The 24,155-nt window shown below is 51.0% G+C and overlaps 2 protein-coding genes across 8 annotated transcripts in view; both read left to right on the top strand.

Moving 5' to 3' along the window:
* XNDC1N (XRCC1 N-terminal domain containing 1, N-terminal like) overlaps positions 1 to 1,978 on the top strand; it is a 29,851-nt gene extending 27,873 nt beyond the window's left edge. For all 7 annotated transcript variants that reach the window (XM_063641270.1, XM_063641266.1, XM_055282781.2 and 4 more), the window contains one exon: positions 3 to 1,978. In XM_063641270.1, the coding sequence (XP_063497340.1) occupies positions 3 to 238 (236 nt within the window). In that variant the 3' untranslated portion in view covers positions 239 to 1,978. The remainder of the gene's footprint in view (positions 1 to 2) is intronic.
* LOC129484564 (short transient receptor potential channel 2-like) lies at positions 1,231 to 24,075 on the top strand. Its single transcript, XM_055282758.2, is given in 13 exon segments — positions 1,231 to 1,245; positions 2,135 to 2,851; positions 5,304 to 5,516; positions 6,459 to 6,623; positions 7,766 to 7,940; positions 11,526 to 11,726; positions 11,818 to 11,980; positions 15,060 to 15,152; positions 20,753 to 20,951; positions 21,512 to 21,640; positions 21,740 to 21,820; positions 22,587 to 22,716; positions 23,647 to 24,075. Coding segments are annotated over 13 exon segments (2,673 nt in total). The 3' UTR covers positions 24,039 to 24,075.
* The last annotated feature ends 80 nt before the right edge of the window (positions 24,076 to 24,155 follow it).

The following is a 24,155-nucleotide window of genomic DNA, read 5'->3' as shown; positions in this document are numbered from 1 at the left end:
AGGTTCCTTCTGGATTGAGATTCTTCCCCAGCATGCTGCCACTTGTGGAGAGACCTCCCCACCTCACCCAGCTTCTCCCTCATCCTCATCATCTTCGTCCCAGTCTGTACTGTGGGTGTCCTCCCCAGAAAGTTCACCCCCTGTCTCCTGGGTTCAGTGCCCTATCTGCCAGTTGCAGTTCTCAGCAAGAGAAGTAGAAGAGCATGCCAGCATATGTGGGGACTTCCCTCAGGCATGAGCCATGAGGTCGTGTGGTTTTGCCCCACCCTCTGTGACTGAGACTGGGACTGAATCGCTTGACAGCTGAGAAGAGCTGCTGAGGCCAAAGCTCCCTCTCTCCTCCCCTCCACTCATTCCCTCAGGACTCTGCCTGAGGGCACCTCTGTGCCTAGCCTGATCCCCATTCCCAGTTGTCAAGGCTTCTGTGACCATGGCACCCGATTCTCCTAAGGCCAGCTCTGTTCTTTTCCTCCTTGGAAGTCTCCTTGTAACTTTTGGGCCTTGGGACACCATCCAGAATGTCTTTCCCTCTGTGAGTGGTGCACATTCTCATGCCCATTTTCCTGAAAGGAAAACCGAGTCCCAGTGAAGAGCAAACGCTGCCTGACAGATAAAATCCTGTGGTGTGCTGGGAATGTGCGTGTGGGTTTTGAGCACGAGGCTGACATCCAGCAACCCATAACCTGAGCTCTCAGTCTTCTTTGTGGGCTTCTGTCCTGGGCATAATCAGATAATGGTGATGTGTGTGACACTAAGCAAGTTATTTATTTTAGCATCCAGAATTAACTGAGAGAAAAAAATCTCCCATCCTCCCGCTCACAGAGCTATGATAGGGACCAGATGGGTTAATGACTAAGGAGTAGTTCTAGGCTTGGCTATGGAACCTTGGGCAGATCCCATTCCTTATCTACACAAGGAGGTGATTGGACCAGAGGGTGTCAAAGATTCCCTCAAGCTGTGATATTCCAAATTCTGTTCCCAGCTTCTTTGAGCAAATATGTCTTCTCTCCCCTTTCCCAGAAGATTTCACTGTGTGGCACTAACACTGGTTCCCTTGGTCCCCAGGGTACAGAGCAGAGCGGGAGCAGCTGGTCCTGCAAAGAGAGGGCCCAGGGCGGGGTTTTGAATAGATAGAAAAGAGGGTGATAGGCACAGTCAGGGAGAAGACTGAGCAGGAGTTCAGTCCTTTGGTTCCTGCCAGCACAGGTGCCAGCATAGGTGGGCGCAGCCATGGACCCCATCACGGTTAGAAGCCTGCTCCCCTACCTTCTCCCATTCTGCTCCCATTTCTACCCATGAATAAAACAAAAGATTGGCCCAAAGGCACTGCAGGGGCATCCTATCTGCCAAGCAGGTGGCGGACATCACTATGTAGGTGGGAGAAGAGCCCCTGGAACCCTGAGCTTGGGCCCAGAAGAGAAGAGCAGTGAGGATGGGGCCGAGCCTGGTAGAAGACAGGGACGAGGCAGTGCCAAGGGGGAGAAATGCCCCCCAAAGCAGGGGAGGGCAAAGCGGGAGGATTGGTGAAGAAAGAGTATGTTGGGATCCTGCTGGGGCCCTGGTCAGAGCTGAGGGGCTTGGCAAAAGCCCACACAAAACCCTCCTGTGTGGACATGTCTCCGGGCCTGCCCATGGGAGAGGCTCTGGGACTTTAAGAGGGAAGAGCAGCTGGGAGATGAAGTCAACAAGAGGGGAGCTGGGTCCGAACAGATCCTGTGCACCTGTATGTGGGGTTAGGCTGCCAGGGCAGCCCACCCCTGCTTTAACCTACCATTGCTCAAGGTACCCATAGGTAGCCCTTCTGTTGGGGGGCTCCTGGGAGGGTGGAAGTCAAGCTGAGGAAGGGGCCCCTGGTCAGACCCACCTGAGGAAGGGGCCCCCAGTCTCTCCCCAGTGGGGGAAGAATAGAAAGCCCCCACTGTACAGTGTCAATTTTCCTAACCTGAGAGTCTACACAATAAAATGGTGAATAAGACAATATTTGCCAGTGTGTGTTTGGGACAAGGAAGAATATAATGGTGGCTGGATATAGAGGGTTAAGTGCTAGAACCTTTTCACCCTGGAAGGGTGAAAGCGGCCCCAAAACAAAGGGAGTTGAAACTCAGGGTCCTAGCCTCTCCACTCCATCCGCCAGCAGCCTAACCGGACTGAGATCGTGAACAGGAAGCTCAGGTTCCCACCTCCACTCCTGGGTGCCATCCAGGAGGGCCGATTGGGCCTTGTGCAGCAGCTGCTGGAGTCAGGGATTGAGGCCACAAGCAGTGGACCAGGCTGGTCCCTGTGGAATGTGGAAGAAGCCGAGGACTGCTCCTGGAGGGAAGCACTCAACCTGGCCATCCGCCTGGGCCATGAGGCCATCACCGATGTGCTGTTGGCCAGTGTCAAGTTTGACTTCCACCAGATCCATGAGGCCCTGCTAGTGGCAGTGGACACAAACCAGCCAGCAGTGGTGCATCGCCTGCTGGCCCAGTTGGAATGGGAGAAGGGTCACAAAGTAGTCACCAAGTCTTTCTCACTGGCTTTCTTTGACTCATCAATTGATGGCTCCCGCTTTGCACCTGGTGTGACTCCCCTCACCCTGGCCTGCCAAAAGGACCTGTATGAGATAGCACAGCTGCTCATGGAACAGGGCCACACCATTGCCCAGCCCCACTGGGTCTCCTGTGCCTGCCTCGAGTGCAGCAATGCCCGCCGCTATGACCTGCTGAAATTCTCTCTGTCCCGCATCAACACCTACTGTGACATCGCCAGCAGGGCCCACCTCTCACTGGCCAGTGAGGACGTCATGCTGGCTGCCTTCCAGCTTAGCCGCAAGCTCAGGCGCCTTGCACACAAGGAGCCTGAATTTGAGGTTGGTTTCTCATACTTCCCTCTTCCCCTGGTGCCCCATGTCTGTTCTTCCACCAGAGCATGGTTGGGCCTGTGGTGGGTGTTCTGGGAAGCTTGGAAGCCACAGAAAGAGGACGAGGCCTGGTCTCTGTTCTCAGGAAACCTCTAGTTTGATGGGGTGTCAAAGAATCCCCCCTGAGGGGATTTCATTCTAATGGCAGAGAACAGCCACTCCAGAGGGGCCTAGTCTTATGGGGGAGGCACAACCCCCACTCCAGGGGAGCCCTGAGTCTCTCTGAGGGAGGAGAGAGAACAGAAACAACTAGAAAAACAGCTGGACAGACTTGGAGATGACATTCAGTAGAATACATCACGTCTGAATACCTACTAGGTGTTCCCACCCGGAGCATTGTGTGTTGCGGCTCTCAAGCGTGTGATCAGAGCAGGGAGAAGGCAGAGAGAGGGGACAAGGCGCTTCCAGGACACTTGTCTTCATTCATTGCCGCTGTGAATCATGCTAACAGGACTTCCAAAGCCCAGAAAACAGGTCAGGAAAGCCATAGCTGTTGTGTTCAGGGAGGACTCCTTGGAAGAAGTAGCATTAAGCTGAGCTACGGAAGTGGGTGGTTTCATACAAGTGAAGAGGAGCAGGGAGAGTATTTGAGGTAGGGCTGCAGTCCACGCAAAGGCTCTCAGGTAGTGAAAGTATACATGATGATGAGTGAAAGGGAGACACTGCGCAGGAAGGACTGAGAATGCACGAAGCAGAGCCTGGGGGCAGGTACTAGTGAGGGTCCTGGAATGCCGCCAGTCCAGTTTGTCCATCCCTCATCCCCTGATGGCTCCTGTGTGTCAAGCTAGACTCGATCCCCATCCCCAAGATGACCATTAGGTGGGGAAACCAACACGGATGTTAAAATAGAGGGCTAAGGAGGTTGTGACTCATGGTGGTGGAAGGATAAGAGAATGAAAAGCCCCCACTGCACAGCTAGCAGGAAAGGGCAGTCCTTTCTAAAGGACTTTCCCTCCGTTCTCACAGCAGCCTAAGAGACAGGCATAGCAGGAAGTATCATCCCCACTTTACAGCAGAGAAGCTGAGGCCTGGGAAGGGGAAGTACCTTGCCCAATGTTATACCACCTGAGGACAGTGCTGGGACTCAGACCTCGCCTCCTGAAAGCCATCCCTGGATGCTCCCTAGGGTGAGGGCCTCAAGTAAAACCCAGGATAGGATGGATAAATTGGAGCCAAGGACTGCCTTAGGCCAGGCACGGTGACTCACGCCTCTAACCCCAGCACTTTGGGAGGCTGAGACAGGAGGATGAGGAGGCCAGGAGTTCGAGACCAGCCTGGGCAACATAGCAAGATCTCATCTCTATTTATTTATTTTTTTAAATTTTTTGGAGACAGAGTTTCACTCTTGTTGCCCAGGCTGGAGTACAGTGGCGCCATCTCAGCTCGCTGCAACCTCCACCTCCTGGGTTTACGTGCCCGCCACCACGCCAAGCTAATTTTTGTGTTATTAGTAGAGACGAGGTTTCACCATGTTGGCCAGGCTGGTCTTGAACTCCTGACCTCAGGTGATCTGCCCACCTCAGCCTCCCAAAGTGCTGGGATTACAGGCATGAGCCACCGTGCCCAGCTATTTTTTTAAAAATAATAAGTGGCCGGGCGCGGTGGCTCACTCCTATAATCCCAGTACTTTGGGAGGCCGAGGCAGGTGGATCACCTGAGGTCAGGGGTTCGAGACTAGCCTAGCCTGACCAACATGGTGAAACCCCATCTATACTAATAACACAAAAAAATGCCGGGCGCGGTGGCTCAAGCCTGTAATCCCAGCACTTTGGGAGGCCGAGGCGGGCGGATCACGAGGTCAGGAGATCGAGACCATCCTGCCTAACACGGTGAAACCCCGTCTCTACTAAAAATACAAAAAATTAGCCGGGCGTGTTGGCGGGCGCCTGTAGTCCCAGCTACTCGGGAGGCTGAGGCAGGAGAATGGCGTGAACCCAGGAGGTGGAGGTTGCGGTGAGCCGAGATCGCGCCACTGCACTCTAGCCTTGGGGACAGAGAAAGACTCCGTGTCAAAAAAAAAAAAACAAAAAAAACCACAAAAAAATTAGCTGAGCATGGTGGTGCACGCCTTTAATCCCCCCTACTCGGGAGGCTGAGGCAGGAGAATTGCTTGGACCTAGGAGGCAGAGGTTGCAGTGAGCCAAGATCGTGCCACTGTGCTCCAGCCTGGGCGACAGAGCGAGACACCGTCTCAAAAAAAAAAAAAGAAGGATGAGTGAGGTGGCAAAGAAGAAAGAAATCAATGCCCTAGTGACACCAGACATAGGAATTGATGGTGCAGGGGCAGGACAGAGGTGGCCCAGGCCCACTATTGGTGGGCGTGGGGGTAGGGAGGAGTGGGCTGATTTAATGGGGTTGGGTCCACAGGGTGGTAGGCACACACAGACCTGCTTCTCTACAGCCTGAGTACATTGCCCTGGAGTCACTGAGCCAGGACTATGGCTTTGAGCTGCTGGGCATGTGCCGGAACCAGAGCGAGGTCACTGCAGTGCTCAACGACCTGGCCAAGGACAGTGAGACTGAGCCCGAGGCTGAAGGCCTGGGCCTGGGCTTTGAGGAAGGCATCCCCAACCTGGCGAGGCTGCGACTGGCTGTCAACTACCATCAGAAGCAGGTCAGCTGGGCCCCACCTATATCCCCTCCCTGTCCTTTTCTCTTACCCTGCCACCTCTAGGTCTCCCTGACCCAGTCCTAAGCAACTCCTTTTCCTGCCCTCAAGACCCTCTCAGGCCTTGGTCCCGAGCACCCTTCTGTCTAGGCCCTTGACCCTGTGGGTCCTCTCCCTTCTTACATTCAATCGAAGCCCCTAACCTCTCCCCGGCCCTTGGAAGACCCATTACCCACCAAGACCTCACCTTCAGACCAGGACATCTGGTCTTAGACAGCTTTGTCTCTGACCTGCTGAGTTACTTCAATCCATCCTTTCTGTTGTTCAATTTCAATACATCACTCTATAAAGCAAGATAAGACTAGATCTCTCAGGCCTTAAATATTCCCCAAAAGGTTCCATTATTCCCTGTCTCCTCAGACATCCTCCCCTCTAAGCTAAAGACAGGCTCCTTGTTTAGCCTCCCCCAGCCCCTTGCTCCTCACTCTCATCCACCCTCAACATCCACCAGGAACTTAACCAAAAACCTTCCTTCATAGTGGCTCCCCTGGCCCTGTCTCCCAATAAAGCAAACCCCAACTTCCCTCTTCTGCCCTCCTCAAGACCATCCAGGCTGATGTCCCACATCTCTAAGAAGGCAGGGGACCCTGGGGGTTCTGGGTCTTGGGTCCCCAGTTCTACCCACCACTGATTAACTTAGACTCAAGAATATAGGGTCCAGAGAGTTCAGGAAAATCTTTGAGTTCAGTTTTCCCTCCTTAGACCAAGGCCTAGAGAGAGATGGGTCTGACCATGGTCACATGACAAACGAGTTGGCTGGTGTCAGTAGAAAAGAAGGATTGTTCGATCTCTGTGGCAGGGAAGGAAGGGCTGTGTGCCCAACTGGCTCCCCCATCCTCCTCCTTGCCTGGTGGCCTCCCCCTCTGCTTATGCCCCATCTCTGCTTAGTTCGTAGCACACCCAATTTGCCAGCAAGTCCTGTCCTCCATCTGGTGTGGGAACCTGGCTGGTTGGTGTGGAAGCACTACCAGCTGGAAGCTCTTTGTTGCCTTCCTCATCTTCTTCACCATGCCCTTCCTCTGCCTTGGCTACTGGCTGGCACCAAAGTCCCGGGTACTAAGAATAAGATTAATGATAACTGTCACTTATTGAGCACTTGTTTTATGAGGCCCTGGGCTAGACACTTGGTGAATATAACTTTGTGTGAATGTTTCCAACAAGTAGCTGAAAGTGTAGCCCTGAGGAAGGCATTCTGCTTCAGTGGTATAGGGAAGCAACCTGAGGCACAGGGAAGGGCAATGCTCTTTTTGTCAAAAGTACACAGGAAATAGTGGAGTCAGGATTTAAACTGAAGTCTCTCTGCCTCCAAAACCTTAATCCTACTAACAGCCCTATACTCTCCTAAAGAGAGGCCCACCCCAACTACAAATTCTATGGGAGCCCTTCATCCAACCAATATGTCCTTGAGACCCAACTGTGAGCCAAGCATGGTGCCTGGCATTGCGGTTATCATGAAGAAAGGCCCCGTTCCTGCTGACCAGGTGAGGAATGGGGGAGAGGGGTCTCCCAGGAAGCAGGAGCATATGTGTGAAGGCCTGGGGAAGGGAGAACCCAAAGTGTTAGAGAAACTGAAAGGAATTAGATCAAAAGTAGTGGAGAAGCATGCAGGGGCCAGATCTCACAGAGCCTTATGAGCCACGCAGGATGGGAGCCATTGTAGGATTAATGAGGCGAGTCCCCCATCAGTCTTGTGTTTCAGAAAGTGCCCTCTACTAGGGGTGTGAAAGGTGGGCTGGGGGTGCGGGGCAGGAGTTAAGGAGACTGAGTGTGAGAGGACAAGCACGTAGAGATGTCTCATATTCCCGGCCTGGGTGACCAGGTCATTTTATGAGGTGGGGACACAGAAGATGCAAGAGCAAGATAGGATAGAAGATGATGAATTTATTTTTTAACGTGGTTGAGTTTGAAGAGCCTGTCGGGCCTCCAAGGGAAAGTTACTTTACATCTGTGATCCTCAGTTCTTGAAAAAAAAAAAAAAAAAAGGGAATAATAATGTCTACCTCATATGGTTTGGAAGGAAACAACAGATGGGAGTTTACGGCATGATATGTAGCACATTCTCAATGTATGTCTGAATAGTGCATGACTGAATCTGAGAAGGGGGAGTCACATGTGGGTGGAGCAGTCTAGAAGGGCTCACAGGAGAGAGAGACACCCAGGACTGAGAGCCCTACTCCCCCTCCTTCCCCTGGAAGCTGGGCCACCTGCTAAAGATCCCAGTACTGAAGTTCCTGCTGCACTCTGCCTCCTATCTGTGGTTCCTCATCTTCCTGCTGGGAGAGTCCCTGGTCATGGAGACACAGCTGAGCACCATCCGTGGCCGCAGCCAGAGTGTCTGGGAGACTTCACTACACATGATTTGGGTCACAGGTATACGTGTAGGACCCTTTATTTGTGGCAGTGTCCCTTAGGGGCCCTCCTTCCTGTCCTTCACAATAAGCACCCCAACAGGGGGATCCTGCTTTGTAGATGACCCCTGAACACATAACCAGACCTCTCTGGGCTGTAGCACTGTACAGGGCCCTTTCCCTTCACCCCTAGTTGGGGACCTAGCCCTGTGGTAGACTCCCTGAACAAGGACCCCTTCTTCCCCCTGCTTCCTCCTTCAGCATCAGTCACTACCCACCCTGGAGTTTTCTGTCCTCTCACAAATAAGACCCTGGTCCACAGTGCGAGGTGGGAAACTACCTTGGTGTCACGGCAGCCCCCAAGTACTGCCAAGACAGACTCTCCTGGAGGTCATGGAGCAGAAAGGCTCACAGACCAAATGAAAGGACTCAAATCATACAGCTAGTTAAATCTGTAAGTGGTGTAATTATGATGGCGGTGTAATAAGGATCAGAGTTGAGGTTTGAGCGGCTGGGGTTAGGGGGGTGGTGCAATGGACAGAAGATGCCTGGAGCCAGGCATGGTGGCTCATGCCTGTAATCTCAGCCACTTAAGAGGCTGAGGTGGGAGGATTGCTTGAGGCCAGAAATTCAAGACCAGCCTGGGCAACATAGAGAGACACCATCCCTTAAAAATAAAAGAAGATTGGCCAGGTGCGGTGGCTCACGCCTGTAATCCTAGCACTTTGGGAGGCCAAGGCAGGCAGATTGCCAGAGCTCAGGAGTTCAAGACCAGCTTGGGGAACATGGTGAAACCCCCGTCTCTACTAAAATACAAAAAATTAGCCAGGCATGGTATGGCAGCATGTGCCTGTAATCCCAGCTACTCAGGAGGTTGAGGCAGGAGAACTGCTTGAACCCGGGAGGCGGAGGTTGCAGTGAGCCGAGATTGTGCCACTGCATTCCAACCTGGGTGACAGAGCAAGACTCTGTCTCCAAAATGAAATAAAATAAAAAATAATAAAAGAAGATACCTTGGCCCAAGACTTGATCTATGGGAGAAACACAGTGACAGGTATGTTTGGCCACAGCTGTAGCTTGCCAATTATCCTGATGAGCAGCTATTAATTTTATATGCATTATTTGGGCAGAGGACATGTGGAAACAGAATGGCTGGTGCCAGTGGATAGCTGATTTAAGATCTCATGAATACTGAGGGCCTCGTATGTTTCATGCATATTCAGTATATCATGAATATTTAGAGTCTGTCCACCTCTTTCTATGTATGTTCACACACACATGGTCTAACTTTACTTGTTCAATGTATCACCAAAGTAACTAGCCTATACTTAACGCATAAGTTTCATCCATTCCACTGGTTTTCTTTTCTTCTACAGCAGAATTGAGTATTCTCAAACAATTTAGCAAATGCAGTTTACAAGAATCCCCAGAGCTTCAGCCAGCCTCTGGCCTCTCAGCTCAGCAGGCCGAATTGGTGGCGCCTTCCTCAGCTGTCCTCCTCTCATTTAGCTCTGGCTTGGTTAGTAAACTCCAGAGCCACCAGTATACCAAGTCCACTGCTCCACCCTGTACCAGGCCAGTCAGTGATGTCAGAAAGGAAATCTGGTGCAGAAACTTTAGGGAAAGAAAATTAGAGCAGCCCAAGAGGGCAAGTTTCTCATCCTATTGTTTACTAAACATGGATTGACCTGTGCTGAGTGGAGAGGAAACCAATACAATTCCTACCCGTGGGAGGAGAAAGGTCTTAGAAACATATGAAACAAAACCCATTTATTCATGTAATAAATGTTTCTTGATGCCCTATCATAAGTGAAGCCCTAAGAGTACATGGAGAAGTTCAACGTGGCCCCATCCATCTAACACACATTCACTGAGCATGCACCCCACCCTCACAGGGCATTCCTGCTCTACAGGACTGATTTAGGTTCCCGACCACATGATATTCACGTTTGTCTAGGCCTTTGCTTATTCACGTTTCCTAGAGCACTCGCCCCTTCCCATATTGCCCCTTCACCTGGCTGGCTCCCACCCCTCCTTCAGATCTCAGCTTAAATGTCACTTTTGGAGAAGTTTTCCCTGGCCCCTAAATCAGGGTGAGGGTCCATTCCTAAACACCCATAATAGTCCCTCTGTCCCCCTGCTCCTTAGTCCTAGCATTTACCACATTGTGTGAGACCCACTTGGGTTACCCACTGTGTTCCTCACAGACTGTAAGCCCTGGGAGGACAGGGACTGTCTTATTCACCACAGGTTCCCACTGGCACATGGTAGGAGCTTACTAAATGTTTGTTTAGGCCGGGCGCAGTGGCTCATGCCTGTAATCCCAAGACTTGGGGAGGCTGAGGCAGATGTATCACCTGAGGTCAGGAGTTCGAGACCAACCTGGCCAACATGATGAAACCCTGTCTTTACTAAAAAATACAAAAATTAGTCAGGCGTGGTGGCATGTGCCTGTAATCCTAGCCACTCAGGAGGCTAAGGCAGGAGAATTGCTTAAACCCAGGAGGCGGAGATTGCAGTGAGCTGAGATCACGCCACTGCACTCCAGCCTGGGGAACAGAGAGCGAGACTCTGTCTCAAAAAATATATATATATATATACTTTTTTTTTTACGTATTTGTTTAATTTGTTCTGGGCACCAGGGACAGAGATGAGTGGACGTAGTCCCTGCCCTTGAGGGGCTCCAAGTTCAGGGGGAGGCAGGGTAGAGACAGACCTGTGGAGAGATATCCTGCAGTGCCCTGTAGTGACGGGATCACAGAGATATGAGCTGTGAGAACACAAAACCCCGAGAAATTCACTCCATCTGCTTAGGGAAGGCTACTTGGAGGAGATAACATGTGACCTAGGCCACAAAGGTGAGCTGAGCTTCCAGAAGATGTGGAAGGACATTCTACGCACAGGGAACAAACCGTGAGTGGACAAGCATGTGACTGTATCCAGGGAATGAGAAGGGTGCAATGTGGCAGTGCCACCTAGCTTATGGGGTCCAGCTCCCAAGACCCCTAGCTCCAGGTCTGGTACTGGGCCTCACTGGAACACAGGCACCCTGAGCAGCCTGAGAATTTGGAGCCCCTTCAAGCCGATACTCTGTATTTTTTAATTTTTAAAAATAATTTAATAGAGATAGGGTTTCACCATGTTGCCCAGGCTGGTCTCAAACTCCTGGGCTCAAGGAATCCTCCTGCCTTGGCCTCCCAAAGTGCTGGGATTACAGGCGTGAGCCACCGCACCCAGCCTCAAATCAATATTCTTCAGTTATTTGTCCAGTATTTACTTGGTGGAGGGCACGGAGAAACAAATTTCAGTCATTCCCTCCTAAAAAACAGCCTGTCCCAGGTGATACTCACTTTCTGAGTGTCCACTGACTGAGATCATTGGTTCAGGTCACGCCAGCAGTGTCCGCATCAGCAAGGAGTCTTTTTTATGTTCACATGAGATCACTTGTTCCTGAGTAGATTACATGTTTACATGTCATTGACTTCACCCCATAATGTTTTAGCACCCCACTGCCATTCATAGGCTCCCCCTGCCTCGTAATCTAACTCTGACATAGAAAGAGAAGTTCAGTCCCATTCTGTCCTGGCTCCCTGCCACCCCGCTTCAGGCTTCCTGTGGTTTGAGTGCAAGGAAGTGTGGATTGAGGGCCTGCGCAGTTACCTCCTGGACTGGTGGAACTTCCTGGATATGGTCATCCTGTCCCTGTACCTGGCAGCCTTCGCACTGCGCCTCCTCCTGGCTGGGCTTGCCCACATGCACTGCCGGGACGCCTCCCAAGCGGCTGCCTGCCACTATTTCACCACGGCTGGTGAGTGTCCCTTCAATTCAGCCCTGAATCCCCCAGTTCTTCTTTCTTGGCTCTTGGCTCCCAGCCACAGCCCCCATTCCACCCCGCGCAGAGCGAAGCAAGTGGCACACCGAGGATCCCCAGTTCTTGGCTGAGGTGCTCTTCGCTGTCACCAGCATGCTCAGCTTCACCCACCTGGCCTACATCCTGCCGGCCCATGAGTCGCTGGGCACTCTGCAGATTTCCATTGGCAAGATGATCAATGACATGATCCGGTGCATACCGGCCCTGTTCTGAGCTCGCTCCTCTCTGTAGACTCCACTTGACTTCCCTCCAAAACTCCCCAGCTCTTGGGTAACACAGGAATCCTTGACCTGCATTCCTCCAGAGGCACGCGCTCCAAAGACCTCTGACCCCCTGAAACTACAGGCAAAATTTGGAGGGTAAATGTATATTTTTCTGCAGAGAGGGTCCACAACTTACATCTAATTCTCAAAGAGGCCCATGACTCCAGAAAAGATTATGAACCATAGATAGCAGAAAAAGCCCTTGGTTGGGAGTTCCAGTCCCAGTTCTGTCAGTCTCCACGACCCCTCTGTGGGCCTGTTTTCCCATCATTAAGGAAAAAGCACTGGACTCAGGGGTCCCTTTGGATCCTTTCCACTCAGCTCTTCGAACCCCTGACCTTATCTGGCCTTGTTGGTGCTCATCACCTAATCATGTCCAGCAAAACCTGGCCTCTCACCTAATCAGGGCCCATAGTTAATGCCTGCCTCCCTGGGAATCCTCAGCCTGAGGTAGGACTACAGTGAGTGTCCTTGGTGGGAAAAACCTTAGCTGCATCTATTAACATTAACAACTTTAGCTCAGCTTAGTTTGGGGGAGAACCTCCCATCCCACCCCAGGATTTTTCTGGCCTCCCCATGGCAGGCCAACTCATTCTCACACGTGGCTCTGACTCTTCTGGTGATAACTCCTGTTCAGTGGGATTCTGACTCCCAGCTATCCCTGTGTCATTCCTTTAGAATCTCAGCATCTCATTCCCTCCCTGGGAGACCGCTCGGTCCTCAGCTTTGACTGCTTGGACTTAGTACCCATTATTCTTTTTTTTTTTTTTTTTTTTTTTTGACACGGAGTCTCGCTCCGTCGCCCAGGCTGGAGTGCAGTGGCGCGATGTCAACTCACTGCAAGCTCTGCCTCCCGGGTTCACGCCATCCTCCTGCCTCAGCCTCCCAAGTAGCTGGGAATACAGGCGCCCGCTACCACGCCTGGCTAATGTTCTGTATTTTTAGTAGAGACGGGGTTTCACCATGTTAGCCAGGATGGTCTTGATCTCCTGACCTTGTGATCCGCCCACGTCGGCCTCCCAAAGTGCTGGGATTACAGGTGTGAGCCACCACGCCCGGCCTTTTTCTTTTTTTTTTTTTTTTGAGAGAGTCTCATTCTGTTGCCCAGGCTGGAGTGCAGTGCTGCCATCTCGGCTCACTGCAGCCTCCGCCTCCTGGGTTCAAGTGATTCTTCTGCCTCAGCCTCCTGAGTAGTTGGGACTATAGGCGCCATCATGCCTGGCTAATTTTTTTTTTTTTTTTGTATTTTTAGTAGAGACAGGGTTTCACCATGTTCAACAGGCTGGTCTCGATCTCTTGACCTCGTGATCCACCCACCTTGGCCTCCCAAAGTGCTGGGATTACAGGCATGAGCCACCGCGCCTGGCCTCAGTACCCATTATGCTTTAAGGAGAGCCTCCACTTGACACTCTATTTATTTATATTTATTTTTTATTTTTACATATACATTTTTTGAGACAGGGTCTCACTGTGTCACCCAGGCTAAAGTGCAGTGGTGCTATCTTGGCTCACTGCAGCCTCGACCTCCTGGGCTAAAGCGATCCTCTCACTTCAGCCTCCCAGGTAGCTGGGACTACAGGTGTATGCCACAATACCTGGCTAATTTTTTGTATTTTTATGTAGAGACGGGGTTTCGTCTCTACAGCCTGTTGCCCAGGCTGGTCTTGAACTCATGAGCTCAAGTGATTCACCCACTTTGGCCTCCCAAAGTGCTGGGATTACAGCACCTCAGCCTTTTGAGAAGCTGGGACCACAGGCATGCATCATACAAAAATACAAATTTTTGGTTTTTGTAGAGACAGGGTTTCACCATGTTGCTCAGGCTGGTCTTGAACTCCTGGGCTCAAGTGATTTGCCTGCTTTGGCCTCCCAAAGTGCTGGAATTACAGGCGTGAGCCACCATGCCCAGCCCAGCCCTCACTTTAAATCCCTCTCATTTTCCACCCCCTAATTCCTCTATTCTTTCTGTTTTTTTGAGATGGAGTCTCGCTCTGTTGCCCAGGCTGGAATGCAGTGGCGCAATCTTGGCTCACTGCAAGCTCCGCCTCCCAGGTTCATGCCATTCTCCTGCCTCAGCCTTCCGAGTAGCTGGGACTACAGGCGCCTGCCACCACGCCCAGCTAAATTTTTGTATTTTTGGTAGAGATGGGATTTCACCATGTTAGCCAGGATGGTCTCGATCTCCTAACCTCATGATCCGCCTGCCTCAGCCTCCCAAAGTGCTGGGATTACAGGTGTGAGCCACTGCGCCCGGCCTCTATTCTTAATAATAACCAAACTTGGCCAGGCACGGTGGCTCACGCCTGTAATCCTAGCACTTTGGGAGGCTGAGGCGGGCGGATCACTCGAGGTCAGGCGTTTGAGACAAGCCCGGCCAACATGGTGAAACCCAGTCTCTACCAAAAGTACAAAAATTAGCTGGGTGTGGTGGCACATACCTGTAGTACCAGCTACTTGGGAGGCTGAGGCAAGAGAATTGCTAGAACCCGCGACTGAGAGGTTGCAGTGAGCCAAGATGGCACCACTGCATTCCAGCCTGGGTGACAGAGTGAGACTCCATCTCAAAAATAAATAAATAAATAAATAACCTGCCGGGCGTGGTGGCTCACGCCTGTAATCCTAGCACTTTGAGAGGCCGAGGCAGGCCAATTACCTGAGGTTAGGAGTTCAAGACCAGCCTGGCCAACATGGTGAAACCCCGTCTCTACTAAAAATACAAAAAAAATTAGCCCAGCATGGTGGCACACACCTGTAATCCCAGCTACTCGGGAGGCTGAGGCAGGAGAATCGCTTGAGCCCAGGAGCAGAGGTTGCAGTGAGCCGAGATCGTGCCACTGCACTCCATCCTGGCTGACAGGGCAAGACTCTGTCTCAATAAATAAATAAATAACCAAATTGAATACTTGTTGAGCAGAGAGCCAGGGAGGCCTTCATCCCTCTTCCTGGAGCCTGACTTCTCTCAAGGTGGAGACCTGCTCTGACCCTCCCACGTCCCATCCCCCGCCAGGTTTATGTTAATCTTCATGATCATCCTGACCACCTTCCTCTGTGGCCTCAACAACATCTATGTGCCCTACCAGGAGACAGAGCGGCTGGGCAAGTATGCAGGGGCAGAGGCAGGACGGGAGGTGGAGAGCCTGGGACCTTGCAGCTTGGAGCCCTAGTGATCTCTCCTTTTTCCCTCCCTCCCTCATTTATTCACTCAGCTAATTATCTTGTTTGCTCACTCCCTCTTTGATTCACTCTGTCACTCATTCATTTGTTCATTTATACATTCATTCATTTACCCATTTTCTCCTCAAACTTTTTATTTTGAAAAATGTCAATCCTATGAAAAGTACAGTGGATACCCCTATATCCTTCACCGAGCTTCACCAATTGTTAATGTTTTACCACACTTGCTTGATCTGTTGCTCCCTTTATTCTTTTTTTTCCTGAAACATTTAAAAGGAAGTTGTAAATATAATGACACTTCATCCCTAAACAGTTCAGGATGTCTTTTAAGAACATAACCACAAAAGTATTATCACACTCAAAAAATTTAACACCCATACCATTATATACATATATATATATATTTTTTTTTTTTTTTTTTTTTTTTTTGAGACAGAGTCTCACTCTGTCACCCAGCTGGGGTGCAGTGGCACAATCTCAGCTCACTGCAACCTCCGCTACCCGGGTTAAAGTGATTCTCCTGCCTCACCCTCCTGAGTAGCTGGGATTACAGGCACCCGCCACCACGCCCAGCTAATTTTTGTGTTTTTAGTAGGGACGGGGTTTTACCATGTTGGCCAGGCTAGTCTTTAACTCCTGACCTCGTGATCCACCCACCTCGGCCTCCCAAAGTGCTGGGATTACAGGCATGAGCCACCGCACCCGGCCTCATACCCTAGTATTATTTACTATACAGTCCTTATTGATATTTCCCCAATTGCCTGGAAAAAAGTCTCTCTAGTTTTAAAAATCTGACATCCAATCTAGGATCACACATTACATTTTGTTGTGCTATCCCTTTAGTCCCCTTTAATCTCGAACACACCCCGACCTTCTCTTTGTCTTGCAGGAAGAGTGTAGACCAAATTGGATTTATCTATTAATTATTGATCATAATTAGATTCAAGTTAAGCAGTTTTGGCAAGAACATGACCTAGTTGATTGTGTGTACTTTCTACCGCATCACAGCAGAAGGTGCATGATGTCAGTGTGGCCTATTGGTGAGGCCGATTGCTGTAGCAAAGTCTTCATTGTAATGGTACCAGGGAAGCCCTTTTAGTACAGGAAGCTATGTTGAGACTGTGTGACAACACTGCTCCCTCAAAACCTTTTACCCAGTGGATTTAGCATCCATAGATGATTTTTACCTGAATTGGTTATTACAACGGTGGTTTCAAGATCATGATTTTCTGCCTCTGTCATTTCTTCTACATTTATTCACTGGCATTCTTCTGTGAAGAAGTGTTTTCACCTACTTTCTTCTTCTTCTTCTTCTTTTTTTTTTTGAGACAGAGTCTCGCTCCGTCACCCTGGCTGGAATGCAGTGGCATGATCTCGGTTCACCGCAACCTCCACCTACCAGGTTCAAGCAATTCTCCTGCCTCAACCTCTTGAGTAGCTGGGATTACAGGCCTGTGCTACCACGCCCGGCTAATATTTGTATTTTTAGTAGAGACGGAGTTTCACCTTGTTAGCCAGGATGGTCTCGAACTACTGACCTCAGGTGAACTGCCCGCCTCGGCCTCCCAAAGTGCTGGGATTACAAGTGTGAGCCACCACACCAGCCTTTCCTCTTTTTTGAATATCACTATGGACTCAATGTGAAAATCCATTACAGTCATTATTCTTTTAGGTGCTTAATTCTTCCTAAATGTGGCTAATAACTAATTTATATATTTGTTTATTCACTCATGTATTGTTCTATTTATTTATTTATTTTTATCTATTTATCTATTTATTTATTTTTTGAGATGGGGTCTTGCTCTGTTGCCTAGGCTAGAGTGCAGCAGCGCGATCTCGACTCACTGCTGCCTCTGCCTCCCAGGTTCAAGCAATTCTCCCATCTCAGCCTCCTGAGTAGCTAGGATTACAGGTGTGCACCACCACACCCAGCTAATTTTTGTATTTTTAGTAGAGACAGGGTTTCACCATGTTGGCCGGGCTGGTCCCGAACTCCTGACCTCAGGTGATCTACCCTCCTCGGCCTCCCAAAGTGCTGGGATTACAGGTGTGAGCCACCGTGCCCGGCCCACTCACTCACTTTTTAAAAATCTTTTTCTTTTTTTTAGAGACAAGGTCTTGCTCTGTCACCCAGGCTGGAGTGCAGTGGTGTGATCATGGCTCACTGAAGCCTCGACTTCCCAGGCTCAAGCCATCCTCCCACCTCAGCCTTCCTATTAGCTAGGACTACAGGCATGCACCACCACACTCAGCTAATTTTTTATCTTTTTGTTGAGATAGAGTCTTGCCGTGTTGCCCAGGCTGTTCTCAAACTCCTGGCCTCAAGCGATCCTCTGGCCTCAACCTCCCAAAATGCTGAGATGACGGCATTTCACAATGTCATCGTGAGCCACCACACCCAGTCTCACTCACTTTTAAAATTCATTCACTTTCTTAGTCATTCAGTTGTTGCAGGTTTTTTGTTGTCACTGAGTTCATACCTATTTACTGACACTTTCTTTTAGTAGGTTCTGTTTCCTGGCACTGGAAGCACAGGCAGGAGAAATAAACCAGACCCTTTGTCATAGAGAAGATAGCCATGTGCACAAATGAGCTCAATTTGCGACAAGTGCTGTGAGAAAGGAGAGTTTATATTGATTGTGCCCAGCGGAGGAAGCACCTTTCTCTGTCTTAGATGACCAGGGAAGGCTTTACAGAGAAGAGAGAATCTGGACTTCACCTAGGAAGGTTACGGACTTCAGAGAAGATACAGGGCATTCTGAGCAGAGAGGGGGCATGCGCCAAAGCAGGGAGGTATGTTTGGAGAATAGCAAGATGCCTCCCATGGTTGGCACATGGAGAGAATTTTGTGAAAGGAAGTGAGAGAGGGTAGCTGGGCCCACGTCAGAAGCTCAGGGACGTCTTGGTGAAAAGCTTGGGCTTTCTCCAGGAGGCCAGGGAGCTCTAGGTGGCCTCCCAAGCAGCTGCCCAATCATAAATTCTTCATGAGTGCAACTACCTAATAGTTTTATTGATGATGCTAAAGGATCCACACTTGACCAAGGCTCTCTTGTGGTTCCAGTGTATATGGAAGCTGTATTCAGACCTATGCTCTTACAAAGAATTCTTGTTCATAGCCTGGCTTCAGGCTGTTAGCTTAAAGGAACTGAGTTTACTGTGACTCTTAGTGCCAGGGACGGGAACTACTCATACCAGCCTGCTTTGTGGCTCCTGGTGACATCACTTCACAGTGGCAAGGGAAGGCCAAGCCCTCCTGGGCTATTCATTCATGAGTGACTGCTAAGTAAGTCAAAAGTTGTTCTTTGCTATTGTTTTTTGAGACAGGGTCACACTGTGCCACCTAGGCCAGAGTGCAGTGGCACAATCACAGCTCACTGCAGCCTTGAACTCCCGGGCTCAAGCTATCCTTCCACCTCGGCCTCCTGAGTAGCTGGGACTACAGGCGTGTGCCACCACACCTGGCTAATTTTTTTATTTTACGTAGAGACAAGGTCTCTAACTCCTGGCCTCAAGTGATCCTCCTGCTTCTGCCTTCGAAAGTGCTGAGAATACAGGTGTGAGCCACCATGACCAGTGCATCAGAAATAATTTTGCTAAAATTCTTAGGTAGGTTTTATGGTAGACATCTGGACTGAGGGTAGTTAGGAGCATTTAAACGTTGACAAGCCAAAGCACAACAGATTAGGTCAGGTTCATATTTAGAAGGAGCACCCTGGATGCACTGTGGAGGACAGAATAATAAGAGAGACAGAGCCCACAAACCAGTGCAAAGCTGTGGGAATCTATACCTGAACTGGTGCTGAGACGGAGGGAATGAGACGGATTCACAAATAAATACAAGAGGAAGGAAAATGTGGTCAGGTCTGTGACTGGCGAACTTTCTGCTGGAGGTAGGGAAGGGAAGGACTGCCTGAAAGAGGTAGCACTGGAGCTGCTACCAGTGTGCTCCAAACCCCCATCCTGTCTCACCTAGCCCATGAGAACAGTTTCTTTCAAGATGGAGTCTTGCTCTGTCACCCAAGCTGGAGAGCAGTGGCGTGATCTCAGCTCACTGCAACCTCCACCTTCCCGGTTCAAGCGATTCTCCTGCCTCAACTTCCCGAATAGCTGGGATTACAGACACCCACCACCACACCTGGTTAATTTTTGCATTTTTTAGTATAAATGGGGTTGCGTCATGTTGGCCTGGCTGGTCTTGAACGCCCAACCTTAGGTGACCGGCCCGCCTCAGCCTCCCAAGGTGCTGGGATTACAGGCGTGAGCCACCATGCCTGGCCCATGACAACAGTTTCTTACCTGGTCTCTGCACCTCTGCTCTCTCACTTGCTTCCCTTCCATTCTACTCACAGCAGCCAACATGATCTTTTCCAGTGTAAATCAGCGTCACCCCTCTGCTTCGAACTCTTCACAGCTTCCTATTGCTCATAGGCCATGGTAAGGATTTTTGTTTTTATCCTACAAGCTCTTGCATGAGGTGGTTGGTCCCTAACTACCTCTCACAAGTCTCTCTCTCCTCTGCCTTCTGAGACCAGCCGTGCTGGACTTCTCTCAGTTTCTCAGATGCCCAGAGCTCGTCTGCCTTGGGGAATACCCTTTTTCACACTTCTCCTTCCCTTTGACATGTGGAATCCCACGCATTCTTCAGAGCTCAGTTTGAATGCTTCTCAAAGAAGCTTTCCCCAGCCCCAGACTAGGTCATAACATCCTGGGCTGCTCCTTCACAGCACTTGTCACAATTTTAATTTTTTAATTTTAAATATTTTGTAAATTAAATTGAGACGGGGTCTCACTATGTTGCCTAGGTTGGTCTCCAACTCTTGGGTTCAAGCAATCTGCCCACCTCGGCCTCCCAAAGTGCTAGGATTATAGGCATGAGCCACCACACCCAGCCACAAATTTAAATTGTTGGTATAAGGCCGGGCGCGGTGGCTCACGCTTGTAATCCCAGCACTTTGGGAGGCCGAGGTGGGCGGATCACGAGGTCAGGAGATCGAGACCACGGTGAAACCCCGTCCCTACTAAAAATACAAAAAATGAGCCGGGCGTGGTGGCGGGCGCCTGTAGTCCCAGCTACTTGGAGAGGCTGAGGCAGGAGAATGGCGTGAACCCGGGAGGCGGAGCTTGCAGTGAGCCGAGATCGCGCCACTGCACTCCAGCCTGGGCGACAGAGCGAGACTCCGTCTCAAAAAAAAAAAAAAAATAAAAATAAAATAAATTGTTGGTATAAGTAATATCCATTTCACGCCCCCCGCATCCCAGAACATAAGGCCATGAAGACAGGAACGTGCTTGTCTTGTCCACTGATGTATCCTTAGCACCTGTGACACTACTGTGTGCTCAGTAAATACTGGTCGACTGAAAGAATAAGATTTGGAGCTCAGAAACAGCAAGTGTCTGTACTGGCCGAGTTGGTCCAAAGGGCTACATGGAAGTGGGCACTCTTGGCCAGGTCCTGGGGGGTGGGGGTGAGCTCAGGCTCTTCTCCCACCCCTCATTTCCTGTTCCTTACTTGGCCTGGCATGCCAGTTTCAATGAGATGTTTCAGTTTCTGTTCTGGACCATGTTCGGCATGGAAGAGCACAGTGTGGGCGTGGTGGACATGCCTCAGTTTCTGGTGCCCGAGTTTGTGGGCCAGGCCCTCTATGGCATCTTTACCATCGTCATGGTCATTGTGCTGTTCAACATGCTCATTGCTATGATCACCAACTCCTTCCAGAAGATCGAGGTGCGTCAACAGAGGCCAGTTTAGGCCAGGGACAAAAAGGGAAAAAGGAACGGAGAGGAATAGGGTGCAAAGAGGCAAGACATGTGGCGTCGTGCTCTGCCTCCACTGTTGTCTTGTTTGTGGCTTTGGACAAGTTTTCCTCTATAAAATAAGGGTCTTGGTGATGTTATTAGTATCTCCAGACACCAAGTCTAGTGCTCATTCCCCCTTAGGGTTGGGTAGAGGAGTGTGTTGTAGAGAAGTAAACGGGAACATGAGAGGGAGAGGAAAGGAAATGGATGGGTTAGGGTCTGCAGGTTGGAGAATAGGCTGGGCAGGAACTGGATGTGAGAAAGATGAAAGACAATGGTGGGGAGAGAGGAAACGGGAGACAGGCAGGAGAAATGTGGGTGATAGGGGAGGTGGGAGATAAGTCTGGGGAGAAGAAAGAGGCTGGCTAGGATTATAGGCACACTAGAGAATCAAAGATGTGAGGAGTGGAGAAGAGAGACAGTTTGAGTGGGCAGGAGGGCCATGTGCTAAAGGGGTCCTTGCACCAGCCTCTGCTGCCTGGCTCCCAGGATGATGCTGACGTGGAGTGGAAGTTTGCTCGCTCCAAGCTCTATCTGTCCTACTTCCGAGAGGGCCTGACATTGCCTGTGCCCTTCAACATCCTGCCCTCCCCGAAGGCTGTCTTCTACCTTCTCAGATGATGACCTCAGAGCTCCCACTCTCACCCCCTAAATCCCTAGCCCCTGCCCCCATTTCCCTGTCCTCTAACCGACCTCTTCCCACCACTGAAATCTCTCAGGAGAATTTGCCAGTTCATTTGCTGTTGCTGTTCCTGCTGCAACACCAAGAAGCCAGACTATCCCCCCATCCCTACTTTTGTGAGTATCTCCTCGGCTTGTTGCTGGTCGCCCTGGCATCAGGCTTCACTTGTATTGTCTACACCATCCATTTGTCTGCATACCCCGGGCTTATCTATCTTTCCAGGTATGTTCCTCAGAAAGCCTGTCCCAATTCCTACTCTCTCACGTGGCTTCCCTTTCCCTCTTCCTGGCTCTGGCCATTTCCTGAATTTCCAACCCTGTGTCATGCAGCCTAAACAGAAGTCCTTGCCACCCTCCTCCCAAGCTAGAAATACCCACTATGCTCCAGACAGACCTTTTTGTCCTAAACTGGTCCGAGACGTAGTTGAACATTTTTAAAAAAAAACATGTTAAGAAGCCAAAGGTAAATGTCCCACAAACTGGGCAGTTAAATGGCTGACAGTGGCCTAAGAGAGGAGGCCAAGAGGCCGGACATCCAAGGAGCTCCCCAGCCCAGTCTGGCCTGGCATGAGGGTGCCTTCCTAATTCAGGTACTGCCAGGTCTGCAGGGGGTTCTCCCCCTCCACACCATCAGCCCCCAGCCCTCGCCCACCCCTTCCTGGTCCTCTCACCGTCAGCCCTTCCCCAGCTTCTGGCCCCTGTCCTTCTACCTTCCAGGTCCGCACTGTGAGATGGAGGCCAGGGGCTAGGTGGGTCAGGGACAGAAAAGTCTACACAGACTTTGCTTGGGCCTTTTTTGCCTAGGGGTGGGGGGACATGGGCAGTGATCAGAGGAAGGCTGGAGGTAGAGAATCTCCCTCACCCTCTTGTCTTCCCATTCCAGGCCAATCCTGGGGCAGGGGCTGTGCCTGGGGAGGGAGAGCGTGGATCCTACCGCCTTCGTGTCATCAAGGCCCTGGTACAGCGCTACATAGAGACTGCCCGGCGCGAATTCGAGGAGACCCGGCGGAAAGGTTTGTCGCCCACCTCCAAGCCCTCCCCATTCCTGTTCCTTGTTCAGCTGGGATAAAGGCCCCATACCCAGCGTCATGTCCTCATTCAGCCTGCATAATATGTGGTCCCATCCTGCCCTGCCCTTGGAAGGACAACCTGCACAGCATGCCCCTTGCACTCCACTGCCCTCTGACCCATCCGGGCATTTATCCCACTCATTTCACGTAAGCGCTCATTCTTGCCTTCAGGTGCATTCAGTTATTCTCCCATTCACTCCCTTACCCAGTCACCCATTCACCTTTTCCATTCACTCACTTATTGACTCGTTCCACCAACATTCATCACTATGGCCTCCTTCGTTTCAGGCCTTGTCTTGGAGGGAGGGATGGACGGGGCACTGTAGAGCAGGGACACATGGGAAGCTTTCAGTCTGGTGAGGAAGAGAAACCATCACACTGGGCATGAAGTGCAGCTAAGAGAGATGCGAATTGCTATGGGCGCCTGAAGGGAGAAGGAGCACGTCATTTTGAGAGGCTCATGAGAAGGCAGGAGGATAGAATAGCAGAATGGACAAAGGGGGTGGGATCTGAACTGGGCCCTGAAGGATGGGGTGAGCTGGCTGGCTGTAGACTCGGGAGAGGGCAGGCGGGTGAATGCACAAATATCTACCCAGTCCAGTAACAGCTTTCCCCGTGGCTTGTCATCTTTCTCTGGCCCCCAGACTTTCCTTCTTTCCAGCTCCTCAGCTCCTCCCTTCCACCCCTGATCAGATTCACCTGCCCCAGCTTCACCCACCCACCTGACCCCTAGCCCACAAACCCATTCCTCACTTCTTCCAGTTCTCCCTCAGGAATCCTGGATAGGGCAACCCCTGGGGTACTGTAAAGGGTAAAAGGGGTACAGGGCAGGCTCATCCTCTGAAAGGCCCCTCGGTACTCCACCTCCTCCAGACCCGGGCAACAGACTCACAGAGCTGACCAAGACCATATCTCGACTGCAAAGCGAGGTAGCTGGTGTGTGGTGAACTCTGGCAGAGGGAGGGACACCCCGGCCTCCCAATGGTGCCAGCGTCCTCAGTCACTCCATCACCTGAGTGCACAACAGCTTCCAGAACCTGGGGCCTCCCATCCCTGAAACCCCAGAGCTGACAGGGCCTGGGATTGTGGGGACCCAGGAATCATCAGGAACCGGGCTTCAGGACACTGGAGGGGTGAGGACTCTGGCTTTTGGAGAGTCTGGCCCCTGCTCCCCAGCTCATGTGCTAGTGCATAGGGAGCAGGAAGCAGAGGGGGCTGGGGACCTGCCCCAGGGGGAGGATTCGGGGACTGAGAGGAGGTCCTGATATAGCGGAAGAGTCCCTTCTTCTGTTGCTGAGCACAGTAGCCTAGGAGGGTGAGGGTGGGGAGCCCCTTGGGAGGAGCCTGTGCTGCTTTTCTTGCTTCAATAAAGTTTCTGTTCT

Source organism: Symphalangus syndactylus, chromosome 6 (genome assembly GCF_028878055.3).
Source record: "Symphalangus syndactylus isolate Jambi chromosome 6, NHGRI_mSymSyn1-v2.1_pri, whole genome shotgun sequence".
Lineage (NCBI taxonomy): Eukaryota > Metazoa > Chordata > Mammalia > Primates > Hylobatidae > Symphalangus > Symphalangus syndactylus.
This window is presented reverse-complemented; position numbering and strand designations above follow the sequence as displayed.